The sequence below is a fragment of the Limanda limanda genome, chromosome 9, assembly GCF_963576545.1.
Source record: "Limanda limanda chromosome 9, fLimLim1.1, whole genome shotgun sequence".
NCBI lineage: Eukaryota > Metazoa > Chordata > Actinopteri > Pleuronectiformes > Pleuronectidae > Limanda > Limanda limanda.
Genome location: NC_083644.1, coordinates 21,833,300 through 21,847,692, shown reverse-complemented (window position 1 = coordinate 21,847,692; position 14,393 = coordinate 21,833,300). Strand labels below are relative to the sequence as shown.

The window sequence follows — 14,393 nt, the reverse complement described above, 5'->3', positions numbered from 1 at the left end:
CTTAAATAAACACAAAACAGGTGTCATTTTATTTTAAATGTAGGGTCAGTTATTTAATTAGTACATTTGTTAAGATAAATACAATTTATTTTACATAAATTTATGACCTGTAGAAAAATGACATCAGTGTTACGCTGCTAATACAATCTGATCATTTGTAAAACTGAAATCATTTGTCTCGTACATCTCTTCATTTAGTGCCATTAAAAAGATGCCATGAAGATATGCAGCGTCTTGAAAAGCAGATCAAAGTGTTTTACATTTGGCAAAGTTGCTGTTTTTAATCAAATAAATAAACTCATTAAGATGAGTATTGGAAATGAAAAATATTCAAGTCATTTAATTTGAAAATGAATGACTTTTTGAAATGTGGCTAAATCTCAAGGGACTGATCAACCTGATACGTATTTTGGGTAAATTGAAATGAAAAGAAAATACCACTTCACAAGAAATGAAAAGTTTGACTCGACAGCTGCCAATGAAAATTAAGGACCATAAATAACACAAGCAAATATACATACGGGTCAACAGGAGTGACGTCCCTTTTCACTTTAAAGCACATCGTGTAAAAGCCAGTGTTTCCTCATACAAGCTTATTTGTGGTGAAGACAACATCATACGTCCATCTCGTTCAATGTGCTACAGTGAAAGTGATTATTGCTTTGTGTGTGTGCGCGCATTCCTCCAAACACAACTCTCATCTCTGCCGCCACAAATAACCTGTGGAGCTGAGGAAACACTGCAAATTCCAAATATGAGTAAAACTAAATCAAATAGGGTACTGTAAACACAGAAAAACAAAACCTGCATGTAAAAAGTCATGGTTATACAGTTATATTTCTGCAAATATAAAGGACAAATGTGCTCCATGAATACAGAAACATAGCTAACTGAGACGTCAGCGGAGAGGACCTAAAGTGTACATAGGAAGAGAAGCATCTTTCCTGCCATTCAAATAACTCTTAAAGTGAATAACTTGTATTTTTGGTTAAAAACATTCATATTGAGACAACACAGAGGGAGAGGGACACTGCCACACAGGGCGTAAGAGAAAGTGCTAACAGTATTTAATTTGTGTATAGGACATATAGGGAGTAGTTTGCCTGCCCATCACAATCATGCTTCATCGATGGAAGTAGCCAAACAGACATATTTCACTCCAACTCATGTAAGGGCACGTAGAAGAAGCCTAAGGCTGTGCAGGGGGGGGGACAATGTGCTACCAGTTATAAGTTAGTCAAGATACTAGAAGACGGAGAAGAGAGAACCGAGTGCCAAACCGGTGGCTGCTCCAGCGAGCATGCCCAAAGCTACATCTCCTCCGTCGTCACGCTGGCGTTCCCGAATAATGACGTGGTTCCCTCCAGGAGCAGCATACCCACCTAGAAGGTAAAGAGCAAAGTGATGTCCCATTCAGTTTTGCAGATTTAAAGTTGCTTAAATTAGCTCTTTTTTTAATCAGAAGGTTCAGGTTTAATGTCATCAGTTCATCCAACAGCAGCCACATGTGCTATCTTTCATTCAATGCAATGGTTTACGTTGACACGGTGACAAATATTTACCTTGGTACTGATAAGGATAAGCAACAGCGTAGGGCTGCCCATCAGCAGAGTATACAATCTGGGTCGCATGTGCAGGAGGTGCAGCGTAGTCTCCATACGGGCCGGGAGCATAAGGCTGGTGAAAGAGAGACAAAGAAAGATAACTTTTAAAACTTCTCTATTCACTCTCTATCGGGTGGAAGTACCAACAAACGCCGTTCAGTGTATTTTGATTTACAGGTTATGTTTCTAAAATTGCTTATTTACTTCACCACAGCGTTGCCTGTTTTTACGTAAGCTTTTTTTTTACTTTCTAATTTTACCTCATGCCTTGGTTTACCCTTAAGGAGGTTCAGGTAAAACCAAGCTCACCAGTTATGTTAAGTATATACAGAAAGTTAATGTGATATCCAGTGTAAAAATATGAATATAGAACATTCATATTATACTAAACACATGAACATATATATAACTTTTGGTTAAAATCCCTTTAAAGAGGCAAATAAAAAAGCATTTTACTATTTATATTTGTGCTTCAGTTCCATAGCCGAGCTGGAAATGTAATCAAATATTCAACTCTGTGGAGGAGGTAATGTTTTCACCTCTGTCTCTTAGTTTGTTGGTTGGTTTTAATGTTTGTTTGTTTATAAGCAAGATTACACAAAACAACTTAACGGATTACCACAAAACTTAGGAAGAAAGGATGCAATCAGAGTCAGGGAAGAACCCACTCCATTTTGGTATAGATCCGTATCAGGGTGGAAGAGCAAGGACTTGCTTTACTTTCATTAATATTGTGAGAGTGTCTTTTTTGACATTTTTCAGTTTTTCTCAGAAGATATTTCAAATTATTATTGGCAAATTTAGATACAACTGATATGTATGAGTGTGTGAAATTTGGTGCAGCTTGATTGAATTTAAGGGGACTTTACTGAGTGCTATTTTAGTTTATATTAAAAAACACAATGCATAATTGTTGATATATTGTATCTGAACAGTAACTTGCTATTAAAAAACAATTTTTCCTGATATCGGGAAGAAATCCGGATCACTGTGCCAAAACAGAGTTGAACAAAACTACTGTTTTAAAAAATGCATAAATAGTTGACATCTGTCCTGGTTACGCTTATTACCTGAGGCGGGGGTGCATATTCTGAGTAGGGGGGTGGAGCAGATGCCATTACTTCCTGTGCATAGCCGATCTGAGGAGAGGTGACCACCTTAAAATATAAAACAACAAAATTAATCTCCCCTGAGAGTTGAGAGTTATTTTTCAACCAATCTTGAATTCTAAACCTTAAACATGGAAATGTTAATAATATGATATTTTCTAGCAGCTTGTTTAAGAGCTGATTTCTTAAAAAAAAAAAAAAAAAAAACAACTAAAGAAGTCTTCATATTCTGATAAAACAAAAGGCAAAACTAAGTAATTTGAGACATGGCAGAAACTTACTGCATTAATTCTGGCATCCTGAAGTGCCATGGTCCATGCCCTGCAACAAAAGTGGAAACCATCTCATATTTTAATTATATTAATGCATGCGCTGAAAATAAAAACACAGAATACCTCAAACTAATACTTTCAACTTACACAACAGAGACACAAAATACAGTGGCGAAAAATAATTCAGCAAACCGATATTAAGACTCAGCATGCAAGTGTTGTCTTACAGAGCATCATCTGCACTGTCTGCACAGAGGCTGATGACCCGTCCATCTCTGCACACTATTTGGAGCAGAGCATCACGCATCTTCCCCTCCGGTGGGTTCAGCTCTGAGGAGGACGGACCATAAAAGGCAGCAGAGTTAAATGCATGAGCAGCTGGTTGGTTGATACTGTAAATAAGGAGCCACTAACAACGCCATGCAACCGATGATAAGTACCTTGACATGCTGCAGAGCTGCGGATGTTAATGCAGTCCACCCTCATGTGAATATCATCCTCCATGTCACGGCGTTGTTGATCATTGTAGAAGACGAGTCGTCCATCAGCCCACAGGTCAAACCAGTTTCTCTTCCACCGGCGCAGAATGGTACCTTAAATATGGTCACATTAAAATTGAATCTACTTACATTGAAACCTGAACCATACAGTATGTCAAAGCTCCTCAACCACTTACTGTAAGTCGCTTTGGATAAAAGCGTCATCTAAATGAAATGTAATGTAATGTAATGTGGATCAGAGGTGGACTCTGTATAGAGGGACACTCACTTTGTCGATGGAGCCAGCCACTCTTCACCATAGCCATCTTGGAAGCAACACCTACAACGATACAGAATAAATATATAAAATACAGTATTTATTATCTTTATGGAGCAATCTCCAGTCTTGTGACAGGGCGAGGCCGAGTCACACAAACCTCGTGACTGTTCACGCTGTTGGCCTCTGTCCACAAACACATTATCAGACCAACACATAATCTCTGTGACAAAAAGTGAACAACAGTCTGGTCTCAAGTCAACACAGTAGCTGTTCACGAGGATGGAAAACCCCGTGGTTCTTCATGACAGCATCAGAAGAAGTTAACGTCAATAGGACTCCAACTTCCTTCATAATGTTAGGGATGATCTGCTACTGCTAGCTTAGTGACTGGTGTTCAAGTAACTACAGAACATGTGTGAATATGTCAACTCATTGCCTATGAAGCGATTTGAGCTGGTTTTGTACACCTGCCAATATAAGCACAACAACGTAGTAATAGATTGTGTTTATGTTATGATACCAAAGCTAGCATTAGCCGAAGTTAGCTGGCGTTGTTGTGATGAGCACGTCAGTAGCAGAACGATCCACTGGTTCGGTGCTAACTCGTTAGCTGAACACTAGAACTGTTGATGAGCAGAGGGAGGTTCGCTTACTTACTCGCTTGTTATTGTGTTTGGAGAAAAGCTGAAACCTTTGTCGAAGACGCTGCAAACACGGAAGTGAGATGTGAAAGAGAAACGACGATGCGACCCTCGGAGGGAAATAAAGAAGCCGATGACCCGAGAGGACTCGGTCCGTTCAGTGGCGTTATTCTCACGTCTAAAGTTCCCGTTAGCCCCGCCCACGCAGCATCGTCACTACGTCCCAGTCTCTGCGGGCAGAGTAGGGGGCGCTTGTTTGTTGTTATTTGTATTGACCTGACGTATCAGCTGACTGCGCCGGAGCAGCGGAAAGTGCGAGTAAAGGCGGGGAGGGCGCGCTCGTTTTACGTCCCCTTCATCTCTTTGCCCTCACATAGTGGACGATCCGCGTGCAAACAGCTGTTCATCTCACTGAGGCGGGGTAGATCCAGTAAATCAGGCGCCAAAGTAAGCTTATAAGTTGTGATAAATGTTATCCGCAGTACACGCGAGGGACTGAGTTGTATCCTGTGTGTGTGTGTGTGTGTGTGTGTGTGTGTGTGTGTGTGTGTGTGTGTGTGTGTGTGTGTGTGTGTGTGTGTGTGTGTGTGTGTGTGTGTGTGTGTGTGTGTGTGTGTGTGTGTGTGTGTGTGTGTGTGTGTGTGTGTGTGTGTGTGTGTGTGTGTGTGTGTGTGTGTGTGTGTGTGTGTGTGTGTGTGTGTGTGTGTGTGCTGAATGGAAACTTATTCTGTCTGTTTACAGCCGTATATTTATCCCCGCCCGCAGGGGAGGCCTGCAGACTAAATCGAGTATCTCCAACCCATTGACCGGCGGGCGACCCAGGGTTACAAAACAAGCCCAACAGCTCCCCAGCAGCCTACACTCTGAGAGCTAACCGGAGCAGCGCGAAAGCTAAGCAGCTAACTTGAAATGGCGACGGCGATATATCTGGAACATTATCTTGACAGTGAGTAACCTGGAGCACACTGTGATGTTATCGGAGTTTTCCACGTCCTGCTTTTGTACGAAGTTTCTTTAGTTTGACTCTGTCGGAGACTTTTTCGCCGGGCGGGTCACTGACAGGTACAGGCGCACCGCTTTAGCAAGTAGCTCTTGGCTCACTGACGTTAGCTCGCTAGCTAAGTGATTAGCATCGTGGAATAAAGTTTGACAAACTCATGTGTGGTGATAAGTTCGCTCCAGGGCTCAGGCCGTCACCATCCGGACCAGTGCTGCACATGTAAAGTGTGTGGTGAGCGGATACTGTTAAGTACATGTTCTGTCACTTTGGTGAAGCTACCACTGAGTTAACAGTGCGGTATAACATGTAGAATTCAACTTTTTAAAACCGTGTCCATATTACTCAGCACGGGTGTTCTGCTTCAGGTTAGCCGACCCCCTTGTATTTGCAACCTGTTGGTTACCGCGTTTCATTTTCCCGTGTTCACGTAACCATTTACGCGCCGGGGCGGGGTCTGTGAAGTGCGTCACATTGTAAAGTATACGGACTCGAACGGTGACGGCGAGGGTGGGGGGGGGGGGGTGATATTATTTTAACTGTGTGATCCATGCCATCCTTTTGAACTTGATAAAGTTCTTTGAAAGCAGTAAATGCGCTTTCAACTCACAGGTAGCGAACGTTTTTAGATTAGATTTCTTTATTTATCCACACAACGGGGAAATTCACTTGTTACAGCAATAAGAGAAAACAGAATTTAAGTAACAGTGCCGAAGCACAATAAAAAAGATCACAATATGTACACTACTAAACTACACATAATGAGAGTTAAATAGATACATAAATACAAAGTACAATATGTTTATTTTTGTACCACACTTATTTTGTAAATGAGTTGTTTCATCTATTGATTGCAGTCAATTTCTAAATATTCTCCCTTCTGAAAACTGAAAAAACAGCATAGACTCACTCTCATTTAAACAAAACAACTTATAGTAGGATCGATTTGTTGTGGTCACCTTTGAGTTGATATTTTTATCAAAAATATTAGCAAGTTTAACATTTAAAATCAGTTTAGGATAAGTAATAGTTGAATTGTAAATGGAAACCTTGACACCACTTGAGTTTATTGGGGGAATAAAGCGCATTGTATACCCTCATTCCCTTCATCCTGTTGTCTATCTCTTCCCTAGGTATTGAAAACTTACCATGTGAGCTACAGAGAAACTTTACTTTGATGCGGGACCTGGACAATAGGACAGAAGGTGAGCATTTAGTAAAGTTATTCATTCAAATGGTTCATGGATTTTAAGCCCCTGCACAAGCTTGGTCTACCTGCACCAATGTGATCAGGGTGGATGTTCACTGACTGAGCATGATTGGCATCTTAACGTGCACCCTCATTATTTTTAATTTGGTGCTTTCATGGCCGATAAATAGAACACGTGTAAGCAGTTACATTGACAGTGCTTCAGTCTCTTAACTGTCCCAATAAAAAAGGCCAGTGAGACTAAATGTCCAATATCAGCACACTGGAACTGGCAAACCCAAACACCTGTGTTGACATGTGAAAAAATATAAAACTGTTTGCTGCACTAAAAGAAAACATCCCTACAGGTATCCATCCACATTTCTACAGCACTCTAATGCTCTTGTTGTTCTGCAGAAAAGAAAGGAGAGATTGACAAACTGGCTCAAGAGTACATCGTCAATGTGAAGAACTTGGCATCAGATCAGAGAGTGGAACATCTGCAGAAGATCCAAAACGCCTACAGCAAGTGCAAAGAATTCAGCGATGACAAAGTCCAGCTCGCAATGCAGACATATGAAATGGTAAACAGATATACTGGTATTCATAAGGTTTTATTAAGTCAGTATGTTGATTATAACACACACACACACACATTGTGTTGATTACCTTTTTATAATGTATTACAATTTGCAAATAAAACTTTATACACAGTAAAACTCTTATCCACTTGCAACCTTTTTTCCATAGGTGGACAAACATATCTGCAGACTGGATGCCGATCTGGCACGGTTCGAGAACGAGCTAAAGGAGAAACTGGAAGTGAGCGGCTATGAAAGTGCAGAGGGAAGAGCACTGAAAAGTTAGTGGGACAACTAAAGGCTTTTATCCTAAGACATTGCAAATCCAATGTATACACATATTAATTTATTTTATTTTTTTTCATAGAAGGTGAATCAAAGGGGCTAAGAGAGAAACGTGCATCCAGGGGAAGGGGAAGGAAAACATCTGATGAAGATTCTCCCAAGAAGAAAAAGATGAAAAACAGGTAACATGTTGCAGGAGGCTCAGTCGAGCCAGGCTCTTTAGTACATGTGAATCTGCACTGCTCATTTTATCAGACCTGAAAAGCCTGTGTCATTCACATGTCCACTGTTCATTCAGCCTGCCAATGATTCAGAATTATGTTGAACTCAAATCATGCTCTGTGTTCTATTGGTCTTCCAGCCCAGACTTGAGCGATGCTCTCCTGCCCATGCAGCCTTCAGACGTTCTGGACATGCCAGTCGATCCCAATGAGCCCACTTACTGCCTGTGCCATCAGGTGTCGTATGGGGAGATGATTGGATGCGATAACCCAGATGTAGGTTTCCATCATTTTTCTCTTTTGCTAGAATTTAAACTAACACATTTAGGTATCATAACAACCTGCAATCTTTTTTTTTTCAGTGTCCAATTGAGTGGTTTCACTTCGCTTGTGTTGATCTCGCCACAAAACCCAAAGGAAAATGGTAAGACCACTTTAAGCTGGTTAGAAGCAGATTAACCGAGAGATGCAAAGATATTGCCTTTTTAATAAATCGTTATTTTAATATGGATAACTCCTGATTGTTCTGTGTCAACACATATTTTTCTCTTCTCTCAAATCCCTCAGGTTTTGTCCAAGATGCACCCAAGACAAGAAGAAAAAATGAGATTTTTTTTATTTTCAGAGAAACAGAAATGATGTATGTATTTTTTTGTAGATTAATGGTGTAATATATATATTTTACCTTCTATCAATCTCCATAGAAATGTTGAGTCATACATCTTATTTTTAAAAGCCCAATCCGGATTGGAATATAGCTACACCTGTGGCAACATCATCCCAGCCTATACTAGCTTTACTTTGTTTGTTCGTCTGGATTTTAAGAAGATTATTTTTTCCATTAGCTATCAAATAACTAATTCACCTACAGTATGTATTTTTTGTGTACTTTGGGTTAATTGTTCTGGATAGTGTAGTTAAAATCCACAAATCATTGCCAATTAAACTCATTCTCATTATGTCATATACTATATACATATATATTGTCATTACCAACATACTCAGAAATCCTGGATTGTGGCTTTAGTATACTTGAAATGTCCATTTTATAAATACCTATTTTTAAATACATTAACAGCCTGCTGAGAATATAGTTTTAAACGCCTAAATCCACAGAAATAATAGTGGTAAAAGGAATTATGTGTTTTCTGTTACTACCTCCTTAGGGAATACATCAGCACCGCATCAATGACTGCAATTAATACTGATGTAAGAAATTGTGTTTTAATTAGCTTAAACCAAACAAGAAAAGCAATGTAAATTAATTCTTTACTTATTTTCGAAAAGACCTGCGACATTTTTGAATGTATTGTGGTACTAATGGTCAGTCGGTCAGTGTCTTGTCAGCTGAATGAGGTATTTAAGCACTTTGAATGAAATTTCCCCTGAAGAGGTTTGATACTGCAGGCTTGGTTTCTCATCTAAAACTCGGCTATAGTACATAGCTTCAAACCATATATGGAAATCTATATGCCTAAAATATATATACATATATATATTTTGTATATGAAACTATTTTATGGAAGCTGTGTTTTTTCCAAAGATATATTTGTTGTATTACTTATACGTGAACACTCAAATTTTATTTAATAGGATTCTAGCATCTTCTTTCATATTCTACTGTGAATATCCCTCATATAGATGTTTGCCACAAATAAGAGCCAAAGTCTTTGTATTTTGTAAAATTCAGTATTTTATACCAAATAAATATTCACTCTTATTTCTGCAGCATCTTTTTCTTTGCAGTTTGAAACGGAACATGTGTGTAAATTGATCACACGGCATTCACAAACTTGGGAGGGTTTTTTCATCTAATCTATGAATTATGTACCTTTTTATTAGTGGTACTTAAGCTTGCAGATTGCAACAAAGTACAAAAATGACTATTCAATACTATATATAACATATATACATAAAGGGTGGGAACAGTTAAAATTCATTATCAGATTCTTCATCCCAGCTGCAGTCTCGGGTGGACTTGTTGAACTCCACTTCCAGGTCATAGACAAAGTCAGCATCATCTTTGCGCCTTCGGTTCTTCTCAAACAGTTCGTCCATTTGGCCCTTCTTGCGAGCCAGCTCCTCGTCGTCCAGTTTGTTCAGGTCTTGGTCGGGGTCCAGCTGGAACGAGGCGAGGCTGTGCTCCAGGCTGTGGCCCTGCATGTGATCTCGCAGGATGATGTGAAGCTTCTCGAGCTGGCTCTGAGACACGGCCTCCAGGTAGTCCCTGTGCCGAGGGTTGTTCTTCAGCCTCTCAGCAGCCAGGCTGTAGTCTGGAGGTTGAGGAGAGGAGACATCAAGAGTTCAAACACTGGAGGGAACAAGTTTAAAGGATGGATAAACCTTCTATGGGGATTACCCCCGATCCTCCAACTTTGTGAATGTTTAGTATGTTTTTTTTGTAGCTTGGTGCTGCAGTTTCCTATTGAAGGTGATAGAAACAGGGTGCCTCAACGATGGAAGTCTTCCTGTCAGTTAATTGTTTTAATTTGATCAAGCACCATCTTAATACTTGCTCAAAGGGGGTTTTTTTTATGCAGGGCTCCAGACGGTGTAACAACTCCGAAATCTTCTGATCCTTGCACTTAACGTGTGGTCTTATTGGTCCATATTCCCACTGATCTACAGTCAATTAAATTACAACAGGGTCATTACAAACTACCAAATCTGGAGCCTTCAGGGTCCCTAGGATTGTTGAGGTTTGTGGGGCCTCTGTGCCTGGCTGGTAATAAAATGTAACAAGAAAATTCATATGAAATATGACCACTGACACTCGTTCCTTTGATGAAAGCTCCCATGGCTCCCATTAAATACCCCCGCTGTTTTTCGCAATATAGACTACGAGCGAACCGTTTGGCAAAAGTCTTGGAAAAGTCACAGCAAACTATTTTCGCCCGAGCCGCATGTTCTGTAAATGCACGACATTTATGGCAGAAGAAGAATAGTGACGACACGATAAGAAGTTAGGGGAATAATAATATATTTGCGTGCATTCTCATAATAACAATACTATATTTTGATAGAAAACACCGGGATTGCTGTAGTTGTAGGGTGTAAGTTGCAAAATTAACATCTGGTTTTACCTGAATACTTTGAGAAGTTCCGTAAAGGTATTATTCTCTTTCGTATCTTTTTGGTTTCCGTGTGTTGATAAATTAAAACTACGGAGGCAGGAGAGAACGTCACTCCACATCGCTTTGCCTCGTACAGCATCCTCTGTGTACGTCTCCTACAAACTTGGTTCAACTGTGTTTTAACCAAATCAATAGCGCATTTTAAACATAATATTAATATTCCACAATAGCATTTAACGATTGAGCCTGAAGCAACAAACTAACAAAATCATGCGGATTGTGACGTAACCGTTGCTTCGTCCGCAGCGTTGGTCAAATCTTTCAGTCTTCAGCGAAGCCTGTCAAGATTTAGAGTAAAAAAAATGTAAGCCCAGTTCTACTCACTGTGAATATTTTCATCAAACAAACAGAATATCTAATCAGGATATTTGTGCTTAAAATGTGCCCAAGAACATTTCCCCCCGTGATTGTGTTAGTTATATTTTTAGTCAGGCACTACTGCAGCTTCCCTGGAATTCCAAAAGGTCCCTTCTTTATTTCATTTCCGTAAACAGCTCTCACTTATTTCCGGGTTTGGGAATCAAACCCATAGATCACACCTGTTGTAACCCTTTGAGAAGCTTATGATATATACTATAAATAGTGTGTAAATAGGTCGTTGAAATCCGCCATTAATATTTGATGTATTTGATATTGCTCTCTGCGTTGACCTGGTTAGCGACGTGTCAATGTTCTATCGAACAGGGTAAGATACATTGTTACACTGCTTAACTCTTGATAAACCTTTAAACCCAGTTTTGGTAAAATTTCTGGTAAATTACAATAAACATGATGTTGACAGGAAGTTTCACTGTGCATCAAGAAGGAAGAACATAGTTTAATTAAGGCGTTAATGTTGATTATAAAACGATTATAAAATGGCTTTGTTGTTTCTTTGGTCTTCCAGTATTGACTGTACAGTTGGATCTTTATAATTTGTTTTTTTTGCTTTTTTAGCTCCTGCAGCGTCTTCTTAATCAAGTATACAAACAAGGAAAACTGACTATTTCAGTTATAATTGTTTATAGGATAAATAAAAAGTGCTCTCTCTCCTATTGTGATCTTCATCAATTTAACCTGCACATCTTTTTTTTACAGACACGAAGGATTGTGATCTTCTGAAGCTGTGGCTTGAATCCACATCAGTGTCAGTGGAGCTTAGTAAACAGGGTTTCCACAGGTAAATGCTGGGCGGTTTTATTACTGGTAGAACTATGTTCAAGGCTTATTGTGAGTGAAATGATTAAATTATTTTTGTCATGTTTAGGGAGGTAATAACCACTGTTGAGCTCAGCCCTGCTCTGCTCAGTAGTGTCAGAGTTCTGCTGGTTTATCGATGGCCTCAAGGTGTCTTCATCGATCCGTACCAGCTCGCATCCCTGAGAGATCAAAGGGATTGGCAGGTGAAACTCATACATGCAAAATCTTGTTACCTTTGATTTATACCACACAACTTAACAGAAACAACTAAATTGTTGAAATAAATATGTCTTACCACATTCACTGTATGTTTCTTGCTTTTTGTAAGATATTGCTGGATTCAGACATTGACCTCGAGGTGCCTGCTGAAAAGACTTCAGGATTTGTCAGCTATGTGTTTCCCAGCCCTGATGATCCAACTCCCAGGCTACTAAAAGTAACAATTCCAATACATGGCCGCTACCATGAGCCCTCTTCAGTTGGGAAATCATTTGCATCGGTCGACATCCAACCTCCTGAGCTGCTGCTACGGGATGACAAATGTAAGTGGGTCATTTTTATATCGTGGGTCCAACTTCTTTCGTTCTCAGAAACAAGCAATTGAAATGTTTTAACACTTAGCTCCCGGGTGTCCAGCTTGGAAATCAATATTTCAGCTCCATCAGCAGTAAAAAAAAAATGCAAAGGTATGGGGTCCAAGTTTGCTAACTAGACAGTGAAGTTATTAGTTAAGTTTAACTATATGTCTATAACTTAATTATAAAGGCCCTACCTACACATTTGTTGTTATTGACAGAGAAATTGATTAATGGTATAGTGTTAATCAAAAACTATTTTTTTCTTCCAGGTTTGCAGCTCAACAACTTGGAGCCTTACACTGTTGTGGAGGCCCCCTGCACTGTAGACAACTCAAGCACTTGTTCATGGGTTACAATCCAGCAGCATCAGGTGCTTCACTGAAAATCTTCTCAAAATGCTGTGTGTAAAAAAAGGTTAAAACGTTTTTTCATTAGACTAATTATCTGTTTTTTCTTTTTTTCCCATAAAAAAATGTCTTGTATCCTGAAGCGTGGCCCCGTGAGTTTACGGATCCCAGTCGGTGACCGGTCTCTGGTGACGCCTGTGTGCGGTGGAACTCTTCTGGTCACAATGATCTGCTGTGTGGTTCTGTCCAGATACATGTGGAATCATCAAATTATTCAGTGATGATCAGCATACCTCAATTGTATACATAATTGAATAGTTTTGTCTGATACTGGGATCATTATGATATTATTAGGATCATCAACATCAAATAGGCATTCAGAGATAACACTGCACAGATATAAATAGAAGGTCCCTTTGAGATGACACTAACAAGATCAGGTTTTATAATTTTTCTGGATTTTCTCTGCAAAATAATCTAGAAAACCCACTTTTTAAAACAGGCCAAAATTAGTGCAAGTAAACATGTTTTTTGTGGTAAATCTTCTTTTTCCCTATAATCATGGCTCACAGATAGTAGCATAGCCTAGGGCATAGCGGAAGATGGCCTTTGTTTATTTAATCAGTTTGAAACACTTAACTCATGAATGAGGTGTTGCCACCTATCATGTTTATAGGAAGCTCTTAATCCTATTTGCATATAATATTTAAGATCCAAGTAACCAAAAGTAAAATCTACTCTTAACTTCCACAGCTTCCTGTGCCAAGATGTGTCCATCTTAATATTTGTTGACAGTGAAGCTTCTTTTTATTCTGTTGTACCTTGGGCTGGGCAATACAACAATATCAATGATTATTGCAATACAATTTTAATAGATAGCAAAGGTTCAATGTATATTTAAATATTTATTATGCATTGTGCACAGTGAGGAGGCATAACACTTAATTGAAAGTGTTTCTCTCTGCTTGTGAAGTAGAGTTTAAAACCACAACCTTTGCCCTGCAGCGAAAAACTGTATTTAAACTTAACAGAAATAATATGACGTTTATCATGATAATTGTTGATATTGACTGACATTTTTCAGCCACATCGTCCAGCCTTAGTTCTACTTATGTTGTCATGAAATAATAATAAAAAATGTCATAAAACTATAGTGCATATTGGGGCCAGGTATAAACCTAACATGCAGTATTTTAACTACAACCTTTGTGCTTTTGTAAATTGTTATTAATAAAATATTTTGAGATTCTGTGTTTAAACAGAGGAGCATTACAGACGTACACAAGGCTGCTGTAAATAAAACAAATACATGTATGTTCATGGATGTAATTTTTGCCCATTGTTTCCTTGTGTTTTCAAGTTTGCTCCAAAACATGTAAAATGTCACAATCACCTACAGGACAACAAAGGGATGAAATGGGACATATATAAATATTTTTTTATCTACAGAATTACATTTGACCCATTAAAACATACACACCATATAGGGACATATTA

The 14,393-nt window shown here is 39.0% G+C and overlaps 4 protein-coding genes across 4 annotated transcripts; 2 read left to right on the top strand and 2 right to left on the bottom strand.

Moving 5' to 3' along the window:
• Positions 1-26: 26 nt before the first annotated feature.
• Positions 27-4,569, bottom strand: plekhb2 (pleckstrin homology domain containing, family B (evectins) member 2). The gene is made up of 8 exons (XM_061077614.1): positions 4,402-4,569; positions 3,754-3,804; positions 3,426-3,578; positions 3,213-3,315; positions 2,995-3,034; positions 2,675-2,761; positions 1,563-1,677; positions 27-1,382 (listed from the first exon to the last, which is right to left on the bottom strand). The coding sequence occupies exons 2-8, from the start codon at positions 3,788-3,790 to the stop codon at positions 1,246-1,248; spliced, it is 672 nt and encodes a 223-aa protein (XP_060933597.1). The 5' UTR covers positions 3,791-3,804; positions 4,402-4,569; the 3' UTR covers positions 27-1,245.
• Positions 4,570-4,721: 152 nt separating this feature from the next.
• On the top strand, positions 4,722-9,350 carry ing5a (inhibitor of growth family, member 5a). The gene is made up of 9 exons (XM_061077619.1): positions 4,722-4,832; positions 5,151-5,331; positions 6,516-6,587; positions 6,989-7,155; positions 7,322-7,433; positions 7,520-7,619; positions 7,799-7,934; positions 8,021-8,082; positions 8,226-9,350. The coding sequence occupies exons 2-9, from the start codon at positions 5,295-5,297 to the stop codon at positions 8,263-8,265; spliced, it is 726 nt and encodes a 241-aa protein (XP_060933602.1). The 5' UTR covers positions 4,722-4,832; positions 5,151-5,294; the 3' UTR covers positions 8,266-9,350.
• On the bottom strand, positions 9,334-11,022 carry cep19 (centrosomal protein 19). The gene is made up of 2 exons (XM_061077620.1): positions 10,742-11,022; positions 9,334-9,931 (listed from the first exon to the last, which is right to left on the bottom strand). Exons 1-2 carry the CDS (start codon positions 10,869-10,871, stop codon positions 9,588-9,590), a joined length of 474 nt encoding a protein of 157 aa, XP_060933603.1. The 5' UTR covers positions 10,872-11,022; the 3' UTR covers positions 9,334-9,587.
• Positions 11,023-11,309: 287 nt separating this feature from the next.
• Positions 11,310-14,210, top strand: pigx (phosphatidylinositol glycan anchor biosynthesis, class X). Its single transcript, XM_061077938.1, has 6 exons — positions 11,310-11,477; positions 11,870-11,951; positions 12,039-12,174; positions 12,300-12,513; positions 12,819-12,919; positions 13,040-14,210. The coding sequence occupies exons 1-6, from the start codon at positions 11,414-11,416 to the stop codon at positions 13,175-13,177; spliced, it is 735 nt and encodes a 244-aa protein (XP_060933921.1). The 5' UTR covers positions 11,310-11,413; the 3' UTR covers positions 13,178-14,210.
• Positions 14,211-14,393: the final 183 nt, after the last annotated feature.

Excerpts from the sequence above, each read along its gene's own strand:
- cep19 (XM_061077620.1), bottom strand. The coding sequence starts at position 10,871 with ATGCTGTACGAGGCAAAGCGATGTGGAGTGACGTTCTCTCCTGCCTCC. Across the intron at positions 9,932-10,741 it reads GAACTTCTCAAAGTATTCAG|ACTACAGCCTGGCTGCTGAG; the intron begins GTAAAACCAGAT and ends CTCAACCTCCAG.
- plekhb2 (XM_061077614.1), bottom strand. The coding sequence starts at position 3,790 with ATGGCTATGGTGAAGAGTGGCTGGCTCCATCGACAAA. Across the intron at positions 3,316-3,425 it reads CAGCTCTGCAGCATGTCAAG|AGCTGAACCCACCGGAGGGG; the intron begins GTACTTATCATC and ends CGTCCTCCTCAG. Across the intron at positions 2,762-2,994 it reads AGGATGCCAGAATTAATGCA|GTGGTCACCTCTCCTCAGAT; the intron begins GTAAGTTTCTGC and ends TTATATTTTAAG.
- pigx (XM_061077938.1), top strand. The coding sequence starts at position 11,414 with ATGTATTTGATATTGCTCTCTGCGTTGACCTGGTTAGCGACGTGTCAA. Across the intron at positions 11,952-12,038 it reads AGTAAACAGGGTTTCCACAG|GGAGGTAATAACCACTGTTG; the intron begins GTAAATGCTGGG and ends TGTCATGTTTAG. Across the intron at positions 12,920-13,039 it reads TTACAATCCAGCAGCATCAG|CGTGGCCCCGTGAGTTTACG; the intron begins GTGCTTCACTGA and ends TGTATCCTGAAG.
- ing5a (XM_061077619.1), top strand. The coding sequence starts at position 5,295 with ATGGCGACGGCGATATATCTGGAACATTATCTTGACA. Across the intron at positions 7,620-7,798 it reads AAGAAAAAGATGAAAAACAG|CCCAGACTTGAGCGATGCTC; the intron begins GTAACATGTTGC and ends TTGGTCTTCCAG. Across the intron at positions 7,935-8,020 it reads TTGGATGCGATAACCCAGAT|TGTCCAATTGAGTGGTTTCA; the intron begins GTAGGTTTCCAT and ends TTTTTTTTTCAG.